The 19670-nt window shown below is 37.2% G+C and overlaps 1 protein-coding gene across 1 annotated transcript in view; it reads right to left on the reverse strand.

Moving 5' to 3' along the window:
• Nucleotides 1-2242: 2242 nt before the first annotated feature.
• The window catches only part of ttv (exostosin glycosyltransferase 1 ttv), a 432006-nt gene continuing 414578 nt past the window's right edge, over nt 2243-19670 (reverse strand). Inside the window, exons 7-8 of the mRNA XM_090386681.1 lie at nt 12091-12251; nt 2243-4064 (exon numbers count right to left, since the gene is read on the reverse strand). Of these exons, the coding sequence (XP_090242807.1) occupies nt 3695-4064; nt 12091-12251 (531 nt within the window). The 3' untranslated portion in view covers nt 2243-3694. The remainder of the gene's footprint in view (nt 4065-12090; nt 12252-19670) is intronic.

Raw genomic sequence — 19670 nt, forward strand, 5'->3', positions numbered from 1 at the left:
ACTGTTCACAACCATCAGAACTTAACGCTTAACATGGTAAACGTATCCAATTATGGATATCAATGAAAACAATTGCAATATGTCACTTTCATTATATCAAAATGTTTGTACTAAAAGGTTTTAGCACTGAAAGACTGACTATGGAAAATTCACTAAATGAACAAGTTAGTGTGGTATCATTTTAGTTCGAAGTAAATCACTGATTTAGGTGAAATGGCATTGTTTCTGTTATATCTCATATTGTGAATGCCTTCACAAAGAGTTGCCCTGAAATTGAACTACCTTCAACAGTAGGTTTTTGAATAGGCAACACTTCACCAGTGGATTCCTAGCAGATACAACCACCTAGGAATAGTATCCGTCAAGAATAAGTAACATTAATCTTCCCCAGTGGCAAAGCATTGTTTATCGGAGGTAGGGCAATATCAGGGAAACTTTTTTTTTTTTTTTTTTTTTTTGGTAGCAGTTGTTGGCGCATTGGCTTCTGTGGCCATAATGCACCTCCCAAGGTTTTTGCAGTACTTTGATCCAAGCCGGAGGCGGGATTTGAACCTGCGACCTTTGGGTTGCTAGGTAGGCACTTTACCCACCCGGCTAGCCTGGTTGGCATCAGAGAAACTCGTAAAGGCATTAACAATTTGAGATGTAAAAAACAATGCCGTTTCACTTACTTTGGTGGTTTACTACAAACTAAATGATGCCATGCACTAACTTTTTTGATTACCAAAATATTTATATTTTTTAATATAAAAATAAAAAATTTCTATATTTAAAAAACGTATTAAGTGGGAAAATGTCATTATAATAATACGCTGTGTATTCTTTATCACATACTTTTTATGCAGGTAAACTCTTTACCCAGGAAACTTCTTACACAGGTAAATAATACATTACAATATATAGAGTTGAAATTGGGAATTAAGAAACCAAACCTAGTATGGGGGGGGGGAGAACTTCTTATGTGGGAAATTTCTTATCTCGGTTCTACTGTATATACACTCAATTTAATAACAACTTGCAATTTGTGTAGTAGACAAACATTTAGCTTCAGCTGCTGTTAACCTAACAAATATTGTTAACACACTTTTTTTTAAGATGATTTCTTTAATCATCAGTTACAGAAAATTTTTTCTTACTGGTTAGCTTGTAATATGGCATATTTAACTTTTTATAATGGGAAGGTGCCTTTCTGATATTCTGCATTCGACTTTGAGCAGTACATATAATAAAAAAAAATTGTCAATATCCAAAGAACCTTTGTTTTTTAACAATTACTCATAAATAACCATCCAACTACTTTTCACATGTTTTATTGAAGGTTCTATAAAAATAACACTTTTGTTTACATTTCCAAAGCAGGATAATAACAACTGTACATGAAAATGTGGACTAAGGCCAAGAATTCTATCACATTTCTACAGTGGGATTTTCCTCTTACATATAATAATGAAGACTCGGACATTTGTGGCTTGAACAGTAGTGATTACTCAGTGATATGATTAAAAATCTTCTCGTGTAACCAAAATCCATTGAGTGTATAAAGGATATTGTGTAATTTATACTTGGCCATGAAATTAACAGCTTACCATCTTTACAGAAGACAAACACAATATTCTTAATTGGTGGTCTACAATTTCCACACTCCATAAACATTACTATACAAAATCCTTACAACTTAAGAAAACTTTCCTAAACAAAATATTTCAATAAACTTTTTCAATTTATAGATTTCTACACATTTATACAGATATTATAAAAACATCAATACTTGGAAAACCATAGAAACAAAAGCTTGAAGGTATTTAAAATAATACCATAAATATTCAATTCAGATGTCACTGACAACTATTGTAAAATTCATCCCATCCCAAAATACCCAAAACCACCATATGTGGCACTGATGTAATCTAAGTATATAAATTCTTATAGCAGCAAACAAAACATGTTGAGAGAGAGAGAGACTATTACCAATAACATTAGATTTTTGCAATTAAACTCTTTTTCTAAAGAGATTACTGCCTTTCTCGGCAAGGCAAGAATGGTTTTTATACCTAAAGAACAAGTTGTAATAACAAAACGACAATGTACCCATTGTCGTTTTGTTGTTATTAATTTCAAATAATACCCATGTATTAAACACCAAAAAGCTTTTTCGCTGTCACATCTACATTAGTTTATTTTTTTCTGCATTATAACAAAACAAAAATATTCAAACTAAATAAAGAATAGTAATTCTTAACAGAATGGACCACAAAATAAGTGAATGTATAACTGAAGATTTATATACATGCATAGAAAATATGTCTGCTAGTTGGTCTCTCTATCTCAACATATGTTAAATTATATCAGCAAATGGCCAGCATGTAAGTATATAGCTAAAAGATGAAAGTAAAATATTACTTATTGGTAAAGAGAATCCAACTGATAACGTTAAGTCTCTAATGGCTTATTCAAAAGAGTAATCCACACTCATTTCTTTATTGAGAGAGATGCACCTTGTAATTCACTAAAAAATATCAACAAAAGTATGCATTTTTTTTATAATAAGCATGCATAAAATTCTTTAGGTCAACGTATTAAAAAAATACTTCTAATCGTCTACTGGAAACCAGAGATGCTGGCCTAGAAAGTTTCAGCTTTCGTGAAATATTTACAAAAATAAAAAAATTAGTGCGAATTACTTTTTTTTAAAAATTATTCTTACATATGCAAGTAGCAATTGTTTTGTCATAATGAGATAACACTTAACAGTCATGGTAATTCCTAAGCTTGTAAGAAATAATGAAGTCAAGTTTCTACATTACTTAAAATTCTTGCAAATAATAAATATTTTTAATAAATGCAGTTCTTTGGTTCTGTATAATAAAAACATGCCACCTGAAATGCTTAGTTCATGTTCTTTTGTTTTTTTTTTTTTTAATACTAAGGATCTTACCAGTCCAACAAATCATCTTCAAGACAATGCTAGGTGGTGATGTGAAGAAATTAACAGTGGCACAAAGTACAACATGGCCCATTCACTATACAAACTTCAAATCAAAGCTGCCAACATGAAACTTAGGAACTAATTAAAGGAGGATGGTGGAATATAAAGGTTACTCTTGGCTGCAGCAGTTTCATACTGCACTTAAGACAATAGTAAATAACCTTGAAACAACATCTAAAATTTGGCAATGAGAAAAAAAAAATAAAGATGACATTCACACAGAATATTGGGCTGACTCTTCTTCAACACTTAATGAGGATGACTCAATTTACAGTGAATAGCAATGTACACATTTTCTGCTCTTTCTTATTTATCTCTCTTTTTTTTCTCTCTTTGCAATAACAGGAAGGAGGTGACGTGGCTTATACAGCAGCAGTTTTCTATTGATAATACTAGTCCTCTCGTGAATATATCTGGTTTGCTGTATTTGGCACCAGACTGATGATAGTAACACATATTTAAAAGCTCTTTAAAAATTCAGGTCTGGTTTTTTTTTCTTTTTTTTTTTTTTTTTTTATCTTCAGTTTTCTATAATACCTTTGGCCTTAGCAGGAACAAGACATTGCAATGACAGACCAAGATGCATGCACATTCAAACATACATACATACATACATACATACACACACATACCCACATGCACACAAGGACATATGGCAGCGACTACAAGGAATAGAGTTCTGATTCCACCTGCATGTCAACACAGGAACTACCTTCCTCCAACAGCTTCCATTTTACGGTATCTCTTTCGAAGGTTGGAAACAGGGTCCTTAAAGAGTACAGGATCTAGTCTCATATTGGAACGTACAAGAGGCACATAACCAAAAATGCTCGCAAAAGTGTTAATGCAAGTCTGTCGCTGCACAAAATGGTCCGGATCATTCCAGGCAGATGGATATGTCTTGCTACCTGGCAGCATGCTCTCTTTGTATCGCTTCCGCTGAGTAACTTTTATTGGAGGAAGTTTGGTCACATGACTGACTAGAAAGTTTATGAGGATATCTTCACAGTTCTGTGATTGGTCCACAGTCTTGTGAAGGAGACTGTTCAGGTAATGAGTATACAGGTAATTGTAGTATCTGCAAATAAAGAACATAAGTTAATGTTTTATCACCTTCATTAATTTAAAATTTCACAAAAATAACAGTAAGATAATTTACTTTAACAATCAATATACTTAAACTAAAAATGGAAGTTGCTATGTATATTCATTTTAAGCAAATCTACAAAGTGCAAAAAAAATCTTGTTATCCCCTCAACTCCATCAAAAACAAACGCACTGGTTGTTTGCTATTGTTGCTAATGGATTTAATGACGCAAGGGCTACTAAGACCAAATTGTGTCAGTTCATCATTAATTCATAAGAAGCATATCATTAGAGATGTTAAATTATATGCTTCTGTAAAATCCAATGTTTTAGAAACAATAAAAGTTCTTCAATATTTGCTTAATTTGCAAAGAAATGAAATAAATCAGGTGATATATTCAATGTCGAGAGTGACTGAAAAGTGTTTGACCGGATGATTGAGTGTAAGGGACAATCAACCAGAAAATGACTGACCGTAAGTTCCATGGCCCCACCATGGAGAGGCAGGAGCAGTGCTGCTAGAGTAACCAAGCTGTGTAAAAGTTAGTGAGTTGGTTTAATGGAAAAATAGAAAGGTGGTTTTCCTTTCTGCAGCCTAGTTACAATTCGTAATACTAAGTTTACAATTAATTAATGGGAATGTAAGAAAACTATTAAAAATGAATAAAACTAGCTTTGAGAAAAAAGCTCTAGAAATCACTCAGGGAATCGCTTGGTGATTCCCCGAGAGATTTCTAGAGCAGGATAATCGCTCAGGGAAAGTTGTAGCCTTGTTTTTCTCTTCATAAAGTTTACGATAGCAGTTAATTCCATTTTCTAGGGTTCGGCAAACTAGCATGCTTCTTTTCACGTTCAGATCTAAATCCACAATTTGCTGTTTAACAGTTTCCAAATTTCGAAACACCTACTCGAGTTCCTTTAACAAAATTTTCTTAGAGACACACTCCTCTCCTTCAGTTGCAATTTCTTCTTTCTCGTCATAGGCACGCTGTTGCTCCAATTCTATAATATCCCTGTCAGTAAGTGGCTGTGAATGCAAATCTAGGCCTTCTCCGACATTAGGGGAATCAACATCTTCAAAGCCAAGATCCTTTCCAATGATGCTAATTTCTTCAATAACAGCGTCAACTCGATATTCAAAGCCACAGAATTCATTTGCACAGTAAGGCAAAAGATATTTCCAAACAGTCCTCACTGTACTAGCCGTACCTTCTTGCCAACTCATATTTTCAATAGCTTGCCTAAATGTTAAAATTCTTCCAAAATTCAGTTAATGAAATTCTGAACTTTTCACGCACCACAGTTTCAAGGGTGTATCGAGAATAGTGCAATGAACAGAAAACATCCTCTCAATGGCACTCCTGTGGAAGAAAATTGATTGTTGATGAGAGAGGTCAGAGGAGCACGGCTAGAATTGTGCAAGCAAACGGACGGGCCACAATGTCGCACATCACGTCAGAATACAACCTTGGTGAGCAGAACAAAATATCACAACAGACCACTAGTCGCACTTTGTCGCGAATGGGCTAGAACAGCTGACAGCCACATCACGTACATTTGTTATCAATTACTAATTCAAATCAAAAGGGATTATGAAGCCCAATGCTACGATGTGGCTTTGTTATCAATGAAGAACAAGAGAGCATGCCTCCTGTAGGCACAGCAACACCAGACTATCAAGGATTGGAAAACAGTTGCTTGGTCTGATGAGTTAAAGTTCCTGGTGCATCATGTTGATGAAAGGCTCAGAATTTGGCGAAAACAACATGAATCCATGGACCCGTCATGTCTGACGACTACTGTTCAAGGTGGTGGGGGCAGTATTATGGTGTGGGGAATGTTTTCTTGGCACACGTTGGGTCCATTGATACCCATAGATTCACATCTGAATGCCACATTGTACCTAAACATCACTGCTGACCAAGTGCATCCGTTCATGTTGACAGTTTATCCTCAGTCAGATGGTTACTTCCAGAAGGATAATGCGCCGGTGCACAAAGCCCAAATCACTATGGAATGGTTCCAGGAACATACATGACAATGACTTTTCTTTGCTGCAGTGGCCCACTCAGTCCACGGATCTCAATCCTATTGAACATCTTTGGGATGAGCTGGAAAGGGCTGTTCGTTGCAGGCCTACACCTCTGTCGAATCTCAAGGAACTAGGTGACACACTCATGTCTGTATGGTACTCCATTCCTGCACAACGTTTTCAGCATCTTGTTCAATCCATGCCCAGACGAATTCAGGTTGGTTGTTAGGAGTGAGTTTTATGGCACATCAGCATCTAAGGCTATTGTGCAACAAGTCTTAAGGAATACAGTATAAAGATATAAGAAATATGTAAAAATATAAAATAAAATTACATATCTAATTAATATATTATAAACAAATGTATCACATAAAAACAGTTATAACATATTAAACGCTAAAGTAGTCTAAATAAAACTACAGCAGACTCTCGATTTACCGGGACTGGATTAACTGGGACACTTCAGGATTCAAGATTCCAAATTAAAAAGGAAAAAAAAAAAAAAAAAACGACCAGAAATCATAAAATTCAAGTTATAACTAGAATAGGTATAAACAGACGTTTTGCAGGTCGTAAATAAGCGATAAGAAGTGTTATAAAGTTGTCATTGGAAGATTATTATCTTGCAACCCCCTCTGTCTTCACACCACCGCTCAAAAAAAAAAAAAAAACCCAAATGTTTAGTTTGTTTTAGTGCGTTGCTTCGATTGTGTTCCATTGCACTGCAAAAAGAAAAAATTTATTTCGTTATTTATGTCAGGAATATCGAATTTTTTTTTCTTTGGAAATTGTGAAAATGATGGATAAATGCAAACAAGTTCTGCTTTCAATTACACAAAAACTTGAAATTATTCAAAAGTTTGAAAAAAGGTGCATCCGTTAAATCTTTAAGGAACCATTATAATGTTGGTGACCAAACCATATGCATCATTGTAAAAAATAAAGGGAAGCATCATATTGGTCATGCGAGTAGTAGTGTTTTTTATCTATCGCCATATTTTTTACGTAGTTTGCTGAACATTTTTGGATACAGAAGTCCCTGACTTACGTAACTTTGAACTTATGTTAATTTTTTTCACTCAATTTTTTTTTCTTTTTTAGGATTGTAATAATAATAAGCAATCAATAACAATGATCACAGAATGCACAAATTGCACAAGCGAGATATGGTGTAACAAGATAGGAATGAAGAGAAGATTCTTAAAATTTATTTAGGATTTTTTTTATGACTGAAGATTTCAGGAAAGGGAACACACATTTCACCATAATAATGCAAACTCTCACACAATTCCAGCTATCGGTATTATCGCAAATGCAATACGATTGAGTTTACTACCCATTTATAATGACTTGCACTAACAGAAAGCCCAATAATCCAAAAAGTGCAAATTGTTTTTATTATTTTATGGTCGTGATCCATATATGGCCATTTATGGATATGTGTTTTAGTAAAATGTGAGCTTGCATGGGGTAATAATAGTGAGGTTTTTGCCTTAATCTTGTGAAGTTCTTTACAGAGAATATTTCATTTTGACCATTACCATGGTGTCGACTAAGAGAATAAGCGACAGTGGTATTAGTAAGTCTATCAAAAAAAAAAAGAAAGTGATCGATTCGGATCAGAAAATTAAAATAAGGATGTTTGAAAATGGTCAAACGTTAACAAGTATCGCTCGGAATTCAGATTTGTCAGTATCAATGGTGAACACAATAACAGAGAAAGACAGAATACGAGAAGCAGTGAAGGGTCGGCACCAATTAAGTCAACTACAATAACCAAGGATACGAAATACATATCAGTTTTTACCATACAGTAACATGCACTTTTTTCTCCCTTTTATGTTTTCTTATGTGCCACACCAGCTACTTCACCGTTGTCCCCAGATAAAGTTTTTAATTGAACTAATTAAATATATAACTATACATTTTCTTCATTGTTCTGAAGATATGTGGTTTTTGTAATTTTAGCATATCACTGATATAGTAGCAATATTTTATTAACCATTCCCTAGTTATGTAAAACTCGACTTACATAAGAAGTCCTGGAATGTATGTCGGGACTTACTGACTGTATTTTCAGATTAACTGGGAAATCGATTATCTGGGATTTTTTTTTTTTTTTTTTTTTTTTTACCATCTATCCTGGAAAATCCAAAGTCTACTGTATAAAGATTAATCAGTTGTAAAAACTTGAATGCATTTGACACATTGTTGTCGTCTGATAAAATCTGCCTGAGTGTATAAGACTTAGACAGATGGATAAAACATAAACGGCATTCATTGTTAAAAGACGTACATTCTACTAAAATATGAAAACTGGTTAAAATTACGCAACAATATCTACACACAGGACAATCACCAGCCCTCAGCAAATATGAATGCATCAGGTGGCTATGTCTTATGCATAGCCAAGCAAGTATTACTTTCTCGCGGCAAAGCCTGCACTGACTTGAATGCCAATGCATTATTGCAAGCTTAATTTCGTGTAGTTTGTTGGTTTGCACCTATATCAAGATTCTTGCCAACGTGTGCATAATTTTTTGTGGATTAATTGCTTACAGTCTGTATAGGGGACTGACAAGTGGACATGACTTTGTGGTGTTGTTCATTTGGCTGCTGCATCTGCCAAGTCATTGCCTCTGATACCAACATGGATAGGGATCCAGCAAAAGCAAATTTCCAAGTTTAACTCTGAAAGGAGTGTAATATTTGCTGCACCCAACACAATACTGGGTGAGTGCTTCTCACATTGGATAGGGCCTGTAATGCACTTAGGGAGTCGGTATATTTTTCTTTTTATATAACATGCACCTTTAGTACTGGTGGGATTTTATATGATCCAAGGCCAGTTCTAATTCGTGTAGCTCTACGGTGTATATATTATATTCATATGGAATACCATTGCAGATTGTTTTGCTTGGAAAAACACAAGCAGATCCTGCAAACTCTTCAGACTTTGAGCCATCTGTAATATACTGGCAAGGAGTCGGGGTATTTGGCATGATGTGCTGCAAAGAGTTGCCGATATATACATGGCAATGTGTCAGCTTTCAGCCAGCTCCTAAAACTAAAGACACAAATGAAAATCATACATTCCAAGGAGGATGGACTTGCCTGGCTGACGTGGATATATTATCCAACGTGAAGTTAATATCATGGACCAGCGATTGAATCCTAATACAAAAGGGCCTACTGACAGTTTTATGCGTATTATATAGATTTTCCCACCGTGGCATATAAACAGACGTCCACGTAGGACAGTCAGGCAGAGACTTTATTTTTATGGCATATTGTAATGACAACTGCTGACGTTGAAGGCTTTCACATACAAACTTTGGACAGGCGAAGTACGAAATACTCCTATGACAATCTGGTTGGCTCTATGGGGAATTAGATCAAGCCATTGGAGTACAGAATTTCTAGCTGAGAATAGGCTTGGGAACCATAAGTTTAGAGTGGATGAGCGCTCGGTAAAGTAATAATGTGCTTCTATTTGCTCCACAAAAGTTGGAGGAGATAGCACTGAGCATGTTCAATTCTCTCATACATTTTGCTCCGAACTGACAGGGTGGAGGAATGACAACATTTAATCAAAGATGAGTCCCAAAATTTTGTTTCTGCTACCACAGGAATTGAATTCTGTCCAAGTCTGAGTTCTTTGTCAGGATGTAGATTCCATATGCAGCAGAAATGCACACAGACTGTGTTGTGAGCATAAAATCTAAACCCATTGGCTAATGCCCAGGAACTAAGGTGGTCAATTGCTTTGTTGCAATTGTTATTCAATAAATCTTATTGCTGCAGGAATGACAAAAAATACTAAAATTATCTACATACACAGCCCTATTTATTGAAGGAGGAAACTGTTTTGTAATAGAGTTTACTTTCACTGCAAACAGCATAACACTGAGGACAGAGCCTTGGGGAACTCCTTCCTCTTGTCAAAAGAAGTGAGACACACTGGATCTAACATGAAAACCTGGAAGAGTCATTTTTATAGCAAATTCTTGACAAAAATAGAAAGGTGACCTCTAAGACCAAATAGAGGTCTTTTCAAACACTATACTTCCAGGTTGTGTCATAAGCTTTTTCCATGTCAAAGAAAACTGATACAAAGTGCTCACACTTTATAAACACTTCGCGAATCGTTATTTCCAATCGGATTAAATGGTCCAGAGTGGACCGATTTCTTCTGAAGCCGCATTGAATCTTGTTCAAATGGTCATTTGCCTTGACATATAAGGCAGGCAATTCACCATTTTTTCCAAAACCTTACATAAGAAACTGGTCAGAGCAATAGGACGATACTTGTTAGGAATTTTGGGGTCTTTTCCTGGGTTTGGGACTGCCCTATGCCAAGAATCAGGAAACTGATTCTCCAAATAAATTTGGTAGTAGAGATGTAGCAACAGCTCTAGAGAGTGAGATGGAAGGTGTTTTATCATCTCGTACTGAATATCATCTGGTCCTGCAGTGCAATGATTAATTACACTTCACTGAGAGGCAGGTTATAAGGCTCAATTTTGCTTGAAGAAAAGTTGAGTGTTTGTTTCTCAACTTTCTTCTTTAAAACTAGGAACTCTGCAGAGTATAAGGTTTCAGCAAATATGCTGGAGAATACTTCTCCTAGAGCTTTGGCAATAGCAGTTGGGTCTGCTAATGTACACCCATTATGCTCTAACATAGATCAGGGAAGTGATGCATATTTACCATCATTTTCCAAATTTTATCTCAGACAACTTTGGCACTAGTCAACTGGTTAATTGAAGATGTAAACTTGACCCAGCATTTCATTTGGCTCTATCGGCGTATAAATCGTGCTTTGGCATGGGCACGTTTAAATGCTATAAGATGTTCGGTGGTGGGGTAATGTCAGAATTTCCCCCATGCCCGATTTTGTGATTTTCTTGCTGCTTTACAGTCTTGGTTCCACCATGGCTTTGGAAAACATAGAAATTGGGAGAATGTTTTTGGAATTGCAATTGCCGCTGCATGGATAATACACTCTGTGATGTACTTCACTGCTTCATCAATTGATTCCTGTTGAATTTGTACAGGATAAAATTCCGTAAGCTGTCAGAATATACACCAGCTCCAGTATGCTTGATCACACTTCCACCGTGGGATTCTAAATGGATGACAAGGTTGTCCATCCACTATGGTAGATATTATTGGGAAGTGATCTGTTCCACCTCCCAGGAAAGCATAGCAGTAGGGAAGGTGAGCAGATGGAGAGACCTATGGCAGAGAAAGTACAAGTAGGCATATGGACATAGGTGTTGATTCCCACATTTAGTAAGGAAAGGCCATTATTGTTGAGCACACATTCAACAATACAACCTCGTTCATTAGTTTCTTCACTACCCCACAGGGTATTATATCCATTAAAGTCTCCAAGAAGTAAAAGTGGAGAGGGCAATTGCATAATAAAATCATTGAGATCTGCCTGGGAAATATTTGTTCCAGTAGGAAAATATATGGAACATATTGAGAGAAAAATCCCATTGATAAGCAAATGGCTACTGCTTCTAAGTTGGTGTTCACCTGAACTCGCAAGAAAGGGATATGGTTGCCCATGAGGATTGCAACTCCTCCATGGGCTGGGCCATCCCCGTTTCTGTCTTTACAGATAGCAGTAAAATATTGCAAGACGGAGTCGTCATTTGCCTTTAAATACATTTACTGCAGATAAAAGCAAACAGGTTTGTATTTATGCAGGATCATTTTTACTTGGAGTTAGTGGAACAGTTAGGCAGGTGTGCCTAATAAAGTGTCCCCAGTGTAGGTGTCAGAATAAATAATATTATTTAAATACATCATTCTAAACTATTTCTTGTTTTTCCTTCCAAAAAACATATTTAAAGTGTTGCATGCAATATAACAGAACTCGTTCGTTTAAATTATGAGAACAGTTTTAATTATAACATACAATTTAAGTAACTAGGGTTGTTAGAGAAGATGGCTAAAGCTGACAGTCGTTATTTACCTGTGATAGAAAGAAGCTCCTGTCAGAACAAGAGAATAATCATTGGTCCACTTGGAAGTATAGCCCCAACATGATTTGCTATCATCCCAGAAATGGGTACGTGCAGGATAACCAACAATTCTTTCTGGAAATGACTGCCACACTTTGAAAGCAAAGTCCATCTGAAAAAAGATCAAAATGAATTAAGAAATTAATCAATGGGCTAAAAATTTAAAGTGCAAATCATTATCTTTAAAAGACAGAGAGACATTTACACCCATGCAAACATTTATGTAATGTAATTTTGCACATTTTGAAGGTACTGGTTTCCACAAATATCAAAATTCTGATCATAAACACCATCCCTCCATACCACTATACATTAAAAATGATCTACATTAATTTTACATATGGTTAATACTAAAATTTTCAGAAGAATGTATTTCTCATAACTTGATAATACCAAAAAATGGTAATGTATTGTTAAATCGAAACGGTTAAACATTGATACATAAACTATTCCAGAATGGGAGAGGATTCTTAGGGGAAGGTACGTGATTGGATGTCAATGGAAATTTCTAACAAATGGGGATTTGGCAGGGTTTATATATATAAAGAAAAAAGACCTGTGTGTTTCTGACAGTGAATCATGAGGAGTACACTCTTCTTTATTTATGATATCTCTAACTTGAATGCTAAATGGTTGGTTGGTTCTGGGTGTGATGGCTATGCGGAATGATTTAGTAAGGATTTCAGTTTAAATGTATATTGCAGTGAAAGTGGATGACATCTATGTGATAGGGATGGTTCACTGTCCTTAACATATGCAGATGACTTAATTTAATTCCATGTGTATGCGGATGACTTAACTCTCACTCTGGCCGCAAACAACTAGAGGATGTGCGAAATGGTGCTCTTAACATCCTACAACTCTGGGCTGAACAACACCTATAGATTTTACCAAAGAAGACAAACTCTATCCTACTAAAAGGGACACTGCAAGTTACCAGGCCTCTCAAATCAAAATACAACAAACAAAAATAAAACTGTCTACGGAGTTGAAATACTTTAGAGTTATTAGCATTAGCATTAGTAGAGGCATATGATGCAAGAAAGCAAGCTTATTCAGCATCAGCCAAAAAAAAAAAAAAAAAACCCTCTCCCATTTCACCCCTCCGTTCGTTCGAAATACCTGTCCAGTTGAGCTTTAAATTTGTTTAGGCTATCAACTTCAACAACAAGTGATGGAAGTCGGTTCCACCAACCAACCACCCGCTGGCCAAAGGCAAATTTCCGCACATCTATCCGACATCCGTCCTTCCTCAATTTGAATTTATGCCCTCTGAGGTGATTATTCTGAGAAAGATGAAGAATCCCATTGGCATTGAGCATGCTCAAACCATTCAAAGCCTTATACACCTCTATCAGATCACCTCGCCGGTGCCTAGTCTCCAGACTCTGTAATTTGCAAAACTTAAGCCTTTCTTCGTAAGAGCAACCCTTTGTTCCATTTACTAACTTGTTGCCCTTCTCTGTACCCGTTCCAGCAGCTCTACATCCTTCTTGAAATGGGGCCTCCAGACCTGTATACAGTACTCAAGATGTGGCCTAACCATTGCCTTATACAAGGGAATAATCACCTCCTTATCCCTGCTATAAAAATTCCTGTATATCATTGACAAGACACCATGAGCTACTCTTGCAGCTCGTCTGCACTGCTCAGAGAACTTCATATCTGCCTGCACAATTACCCCCAGGTCCTTTTCATTCTCCACCACTGTCAGTGTAGTACCGCAGAGTTGATACATTGCTCTGGGGTTACTGTTACCCATATGTAGTACTTTACATTTGTCAATGTTAAACTTCATTTGCCACCTCTCAGCCCATCTGTTCAACCTTTCCAGATCCTGTTGCAGCAGCATAGCGTCAGTAGTGTCCTTAACGACCCTGCCAACCTTTGTATCATCTGCAAACTTAGACATTAAACTTGATATCCCATCATCAATATCATTCATAAACACCGAAAACAACAATGGACCCAACACTGAACCTTGAGGAACTCCACTAATAACATTAGTCCACGTTGAGCAGTGTCCATTGATTACCACTCTCTGTCTTCTGCCACTCAACCATCCCCTTATCCATAGCAGCAATTTGCCTCCAATGCCACACTGCTCCAATTTGTGCAGCAGTCTTCCATGTGCAACAGTATCAAAAGCCTTTCTACGATCCAAATATATAATATCAAAGTTATTCCCTGCATCCAGTTCTTTTGTGACTACATCATAGTATCCAATCAAATTGGTCAGGCAAGACCTGCCCTTAACAAAACCATGCTGCGTCTGAGCTATAACTGAATTCTTGTCTAGATGATCCTGCAGTGCTTCTTTAACCAGTGCCTCCATTAATTTACCTGGAACAGAAGTTAAACTAACAGGTCTATAATTACTTGTGTCAGCCTTTGATCCTCCTTTGTGAATTGGGGTCACATTTGCACATCTCCAGTCTATGGGTACCTCCCCTGAGTCCAAAGAAGCTCTCATAATTATGGCTAGGGGTTTGCATACTTCCTTTGCTGCCTCCTTTAATATAACTGGATAGATCCCATCCACCCCAGGTGCCTTTTTTATGTTTATCCTCAACAATCTCTCCTCCACTGTCCTCTCAGTTATTACAAAATCATCCAGCTCACTGCCAATGTTTACTTTACCTACATCATTCTCCTTCCTGAATAACTCCTCATGCGTGAATGTAGATGCAAAATACTCGTTTAGATTGTTAGCCACCTGAGCAGGATCCTCAACTGTTGAACCATCAATATCCAGTGGACCAATCTGATTCATCCCTTTCCTTCTCGAGTTCAAGTATGTAAAGAACTCCTTTCTGTTTTTCTTTGCATCCTTTGCCAAGGATTTTTCGTAGTCTGCCTTTGCCTGCCTAATCTCCTTTGTGACTTGGTTACAGACCAACTTATATCTATCATAGGCTTCCATGTCACCCATTAATTTGTATGTATCCCATGCATTTTTCTTCTCTGCCACATGTCTCATTAGTCCATCTGACAACCAGACAAGAACCTGTCTTATCCTAGACAAGAACCTGTCTTTCACCCTTCAACTAATCCATCTCCATCAGAAAATAAGGAATTACAGTGCTCCTCTCAACAAAATCTCCCAATGGGAATAGGGGCTAAAAAGACGAACATAACCTCTCTACTATAAAGGCGTCTTCGTACCGATAATTACTTATGCAGCAGGTGTCTAGTTCCCCAAAGCCACCACTGCAGTTAATAAAAGAAAATTGGAGACCATCCAGTGCACCATACTCCTCTCCATCACAAGAGCCATCTCCAGAGGAATGAGCAGCAGCCCGGAGAGCAAGGTGCTGGGAGTTATCATGGAACAAGTAAATACATGGGCTGTGTTAGGATAACTAAGGGTAAGAATAGGTGCATGTATACTTGCATGTACACCAAAGCTAGGAGTACAGTAAATAAATTTCATGAATTTGAGGTGCTGGTGAAGACACTGAAGGTGGTATTGTTGGGATATCAGAGACATGGTGCCACAAAGAGATAAGGAATACAGAACTGGAATTTGGAGAGTACAATGCATACATAAAGGATAGAAAGGGAGGAGGGGTAATGCTGTTAGTTAAGAAACACAATCTAAGGAAGTGCATCCAGCTGACATGGGTGGACAGTGCAATATTGAGTCAGTTTGGTGTGACATAAGCACTAGGAAAACAAAATTGAGAGTAGGAGTGTATTATAGGCCTAATGACTCTGTTGAGTACAATGAACAACTATACAGTCAGTTCTGCTATAAAGTGGTATATGTGTTCTTAAAAATCTCTGCGTTGATATTTTGTGCATTAAAAACAACAGGGCTCATGGGAAAGATAGGGATAGGAGCAGAGCACTCAAAAAGATGTTCAGTCTGATAAGTAAAACACTAAAAAAAAATAGAAACCCAAAAAAATTGCTAAAACAGGTTTTAACATCTTAAATTTCTAATAAATAAATAAATATTTCAGTAAATATAGCACTTTACCTTGACAAGATATGAACTTTGTTTGATTGATATTTCTGTTCACTGACATTTTCTTTTTTTGGATTGTAAAATTTAAAACAGTAAAAAAGGTTAGCAATCAATAATGACAAACACGGGATGCACAAGTGAGACAAGTCTACAAAGCTTAAAAAACAGAAATGATTCTGAAAATTTATTTATGTTTTTTATATGATTGAAGATTTCATGGAAGAGGAAACACATTTCACCATAATAATGTTTTTTTTTTTTTTTTTTTTTTTGGTAGTTGTTGGCACATAGGTTTCTGTGGCCATAATGCACCTCCCAAGGTTTTTGCAGTACTTTGATCCAAGCCCCAGGCTGGAATCGAACCCGCAACCTTTGGGTTGCCAGGCAGGCACTTTACCCACCCGGCTAGCCCAGTCGGCTCCCCCATAATAATGTAAAAACCCACAGAATTCCAGCTGTGTGTATTAAAGCAAATGCAATAAGATCGAGTTTACTATTGGTTTATAATTAGATTGCACTAACTGAAAATTCCAACAAACCAGGAACTGCAAATTGTTTTTGTTTTATGGTAGTGATCTCCAGAAATGTGCTTCTCTGCTCATGCTATCATGCTTCACGAAATTTCTGTTTGAATGAAAAAATGGGAGCGCCTGAAAACACGAGTTGGCCCACAATATCACGTGTTACCATGTCAATACAGCAAATGACAACAGTGTCTCCGACCAATATAACTACAGTAAATGGGAAATATATCACTCACACATTTGGTATTTTTTAAGCTTCATATAATTATATGTATCTCCATTAGTCACCATTCCCTAGGCCACAGCCTATCCATGGACTTATATGTATCGTGAACGTAGCGCAGACTGCTATGTTCAGCCTGGTGCCAGGTTTTGCGTTCACCTGGTGTTACTTGCGGATGAAATCGCACATGAGCCAACACATTGTACTCACATTATTCCCTAATATATCAGTCTAGTTGGAGCAAATTTGAGTTTCAAAAATGCGCATTATAGCAGAACTAAATGCACAGAGAAATAGTGGGGAAGTAAATCAAATTATCTTATGATGGAGGATTTTAACTTCCCAGATATTGACTGGAACTTGTCGATTGGTCACTCGCACACTAGCAAGACTTTTGTGGATTTATCAGATGACTGTTTTCTACAGCAGCATGTTTGAGAGGCAGTTAGAGGGAGTAATACTCTTGATCTGATTATCAGCAGTGATTCTTAATGCATTAAGAATCTGCAGATAAAGGAATCACTAGGTGGCAGTGACCACAGTGCACTGATGTGGTATTTACTTAAAGATATAACTACCATTGGGCGTAAAGGATAGGGTTTTTGATTTTGTAAAGGTGACTACAGTAGTCTCAGACAGTTTTTAAATTCTATACAATGGGACCAACTGATGGTGTTATCAACAGCAAATTCTAAATGGGAAGCATTCAAGGAAGTAATCGTAGAAGCTACTAGTCTTGGAGCTACTAATCTTGGAGGCTCTTTTTCCCAACTAAGAAATACTGTTCAAAGTTTAGGCCTAAATGGACAACAGATCAACTAATAAAACTCACAGCAGAGAAGAAAAATGCATGGAATGCATATAATTTATCAGGTGACACAGAAGACTATGGTAGGTATAAGCTAGTCTGTAATCAAGTCTTTTAAAGGTACAAAAGGTGACATGTTGTACATGTTGGAACTAATTTTTTTTTTTTTTTTTTTTTTGATTTGGTAGTTGTTGGCGCATCGGCTTCTGTGGCCATATTGCACCTCCCAAGGTTTTTGCAGTGCTTTGATCCAAGCCCGAGGCAGGAATCGAACCTGCGACCTTTGGGTTGCCGGGCAGGTACTTTACCCACTCGGCTAGCCCGGTCGGCTTTGGCACTAATGACCTTAAGAGTAAGAGATCTGCAGATTTAATTAACAAGTACAGACCAAGGTTGAGAAAAACTTGCGAGCTAGGGCCGAATTTGAAAATGCTTGCAATTCTGCCCAGACACGATTGGAGGGAATATATGATGAGAGCCTTGTCAATCAATTTGGCCCTGGAGAGATTGTGCAAGGCTCAAGGGGTAGAAAATATTTCTGAGTGGGCTGTGCATGCTAACAGGAGAGACTGCTTATACAGGGATGGGATACACTTAAATAAACAGGGTGCAAGAATATTTGCTGATGCTATTGAGGCAGTGTTAGGTGGGGGTGGGAAAACTGATAGCTTGGGGGGGGAAGATTCAGAAACTAAAAGATTAACAGTAGCTGGACGTGGGGGTAATTGTGCAGCCAGATCTGAAGTTTTTTGAACAGTGCAGGGGAGACAGGCTGCAAGAGTAGCTCATGATGTCTTGTCAATGATATACAGAAATTTTGGTAGTAGGGATAAGGAGGTGATTGTCCCCTTGTATAAGGCAATGGTCAGGCCACACCTTGAGTACTGTATACAGGTCTGGTGGCTTCATTTTAGGTAGGATGTAGAGCTGCTGGAATGATTACAGAGAAGGGCAATGAGACTGGTGAGTGGAACAAAGGGTTGCTCTAACCAAGAGAGAGACTTAAGTTATGCAAATTGCAGCATTTGGAGACTAGGCACCTGTGAGGTGATCTAATTGAGGTGTATAAGGCCTTGAATGGTATGAGCAAGCTCAATTCTGATGGGATTCTTCCTCTTGCTCAGATTATGAACCTGAGGGGGCATAATCTAAGCAAGAGGAAGGGGAAAGACAGTTGTAGAACAGATGCGTGGAAATTTGCCTTTAGCCAGCCGGTTTTGTTTTTGTTTGTTTTTAGTTAGCTGTTGGCGCATTGGCTTCTGTGGCCATAATGCACCTCCCAAGGTTTTTGCAGTACTCTGATTCAAGCCCGAGGCGGGATTCGAACCCACGACCTTTGGGTTGCCAGGGAGACCCTTTACCCACCCGGCTAGACCGGTCGGCTTAGCCAGCCGGTAGTTGATTACTGGAACAAACTTCTATCTGTCGTTGTGGAAGTTGAGGGTGAAATAAATTCAAGGAAGAACTGGACAAACCTTGGAGTGATGGGTGAAATGGGAAGTTTTTTTTTTTTTTTTGGCTGATGCTATATAAGCTTGCTTTCTTGCATCATATGCCTCTACTAATGCTAAAATTAAATTTATATATTCATTTTATTTAAATATTAAGTAAGAAGGGTCTCATGCATTTTCTTATCAGTCCTTGTTCAACACCCTCAATAAGATTTATTGTAGGAACATTTATTTTGCATTTCAGTAGGAAGATCTATAAATGTACACCTTATATCTGCCTTCCGAGTTAGTTGGCAAGCAGGAATGTCAATTTCTTCTTCTTTACATTATCTTTACTTTCATTCTCTTGTTCTTGGAAATGGGGAAACTATCTTTGCATTGGTAAACATACTTCACTAATTTCAATATCACTATCAACATTCAACACCCAAGGCAGAAATGACATTATTCCAGCTATCACCTAGAATATGTACATCCTTCTCATCTTCTGTAACAGTACTTGCTATTGGAACTCCAGTTAACCTAAAAACATTTGCAAATAAGTTTTCAGCAACA

This window comes from Mastigoproctus giganteus, chromosome 12 (assembly GCF_048544385.1).
Source record: "Mastigoproctus giganteus isolate SK-2022 chromosome 12, ASM4854438v1, whole genome shotgun sequence".
Classification (NCBI taxonomy): Eukaryota; Metazoa; Arthropoda; class Arachnida; order Uropygi; family Thelyphonidae; genus Mastigoproctus; species Mastigoproctus giganteus.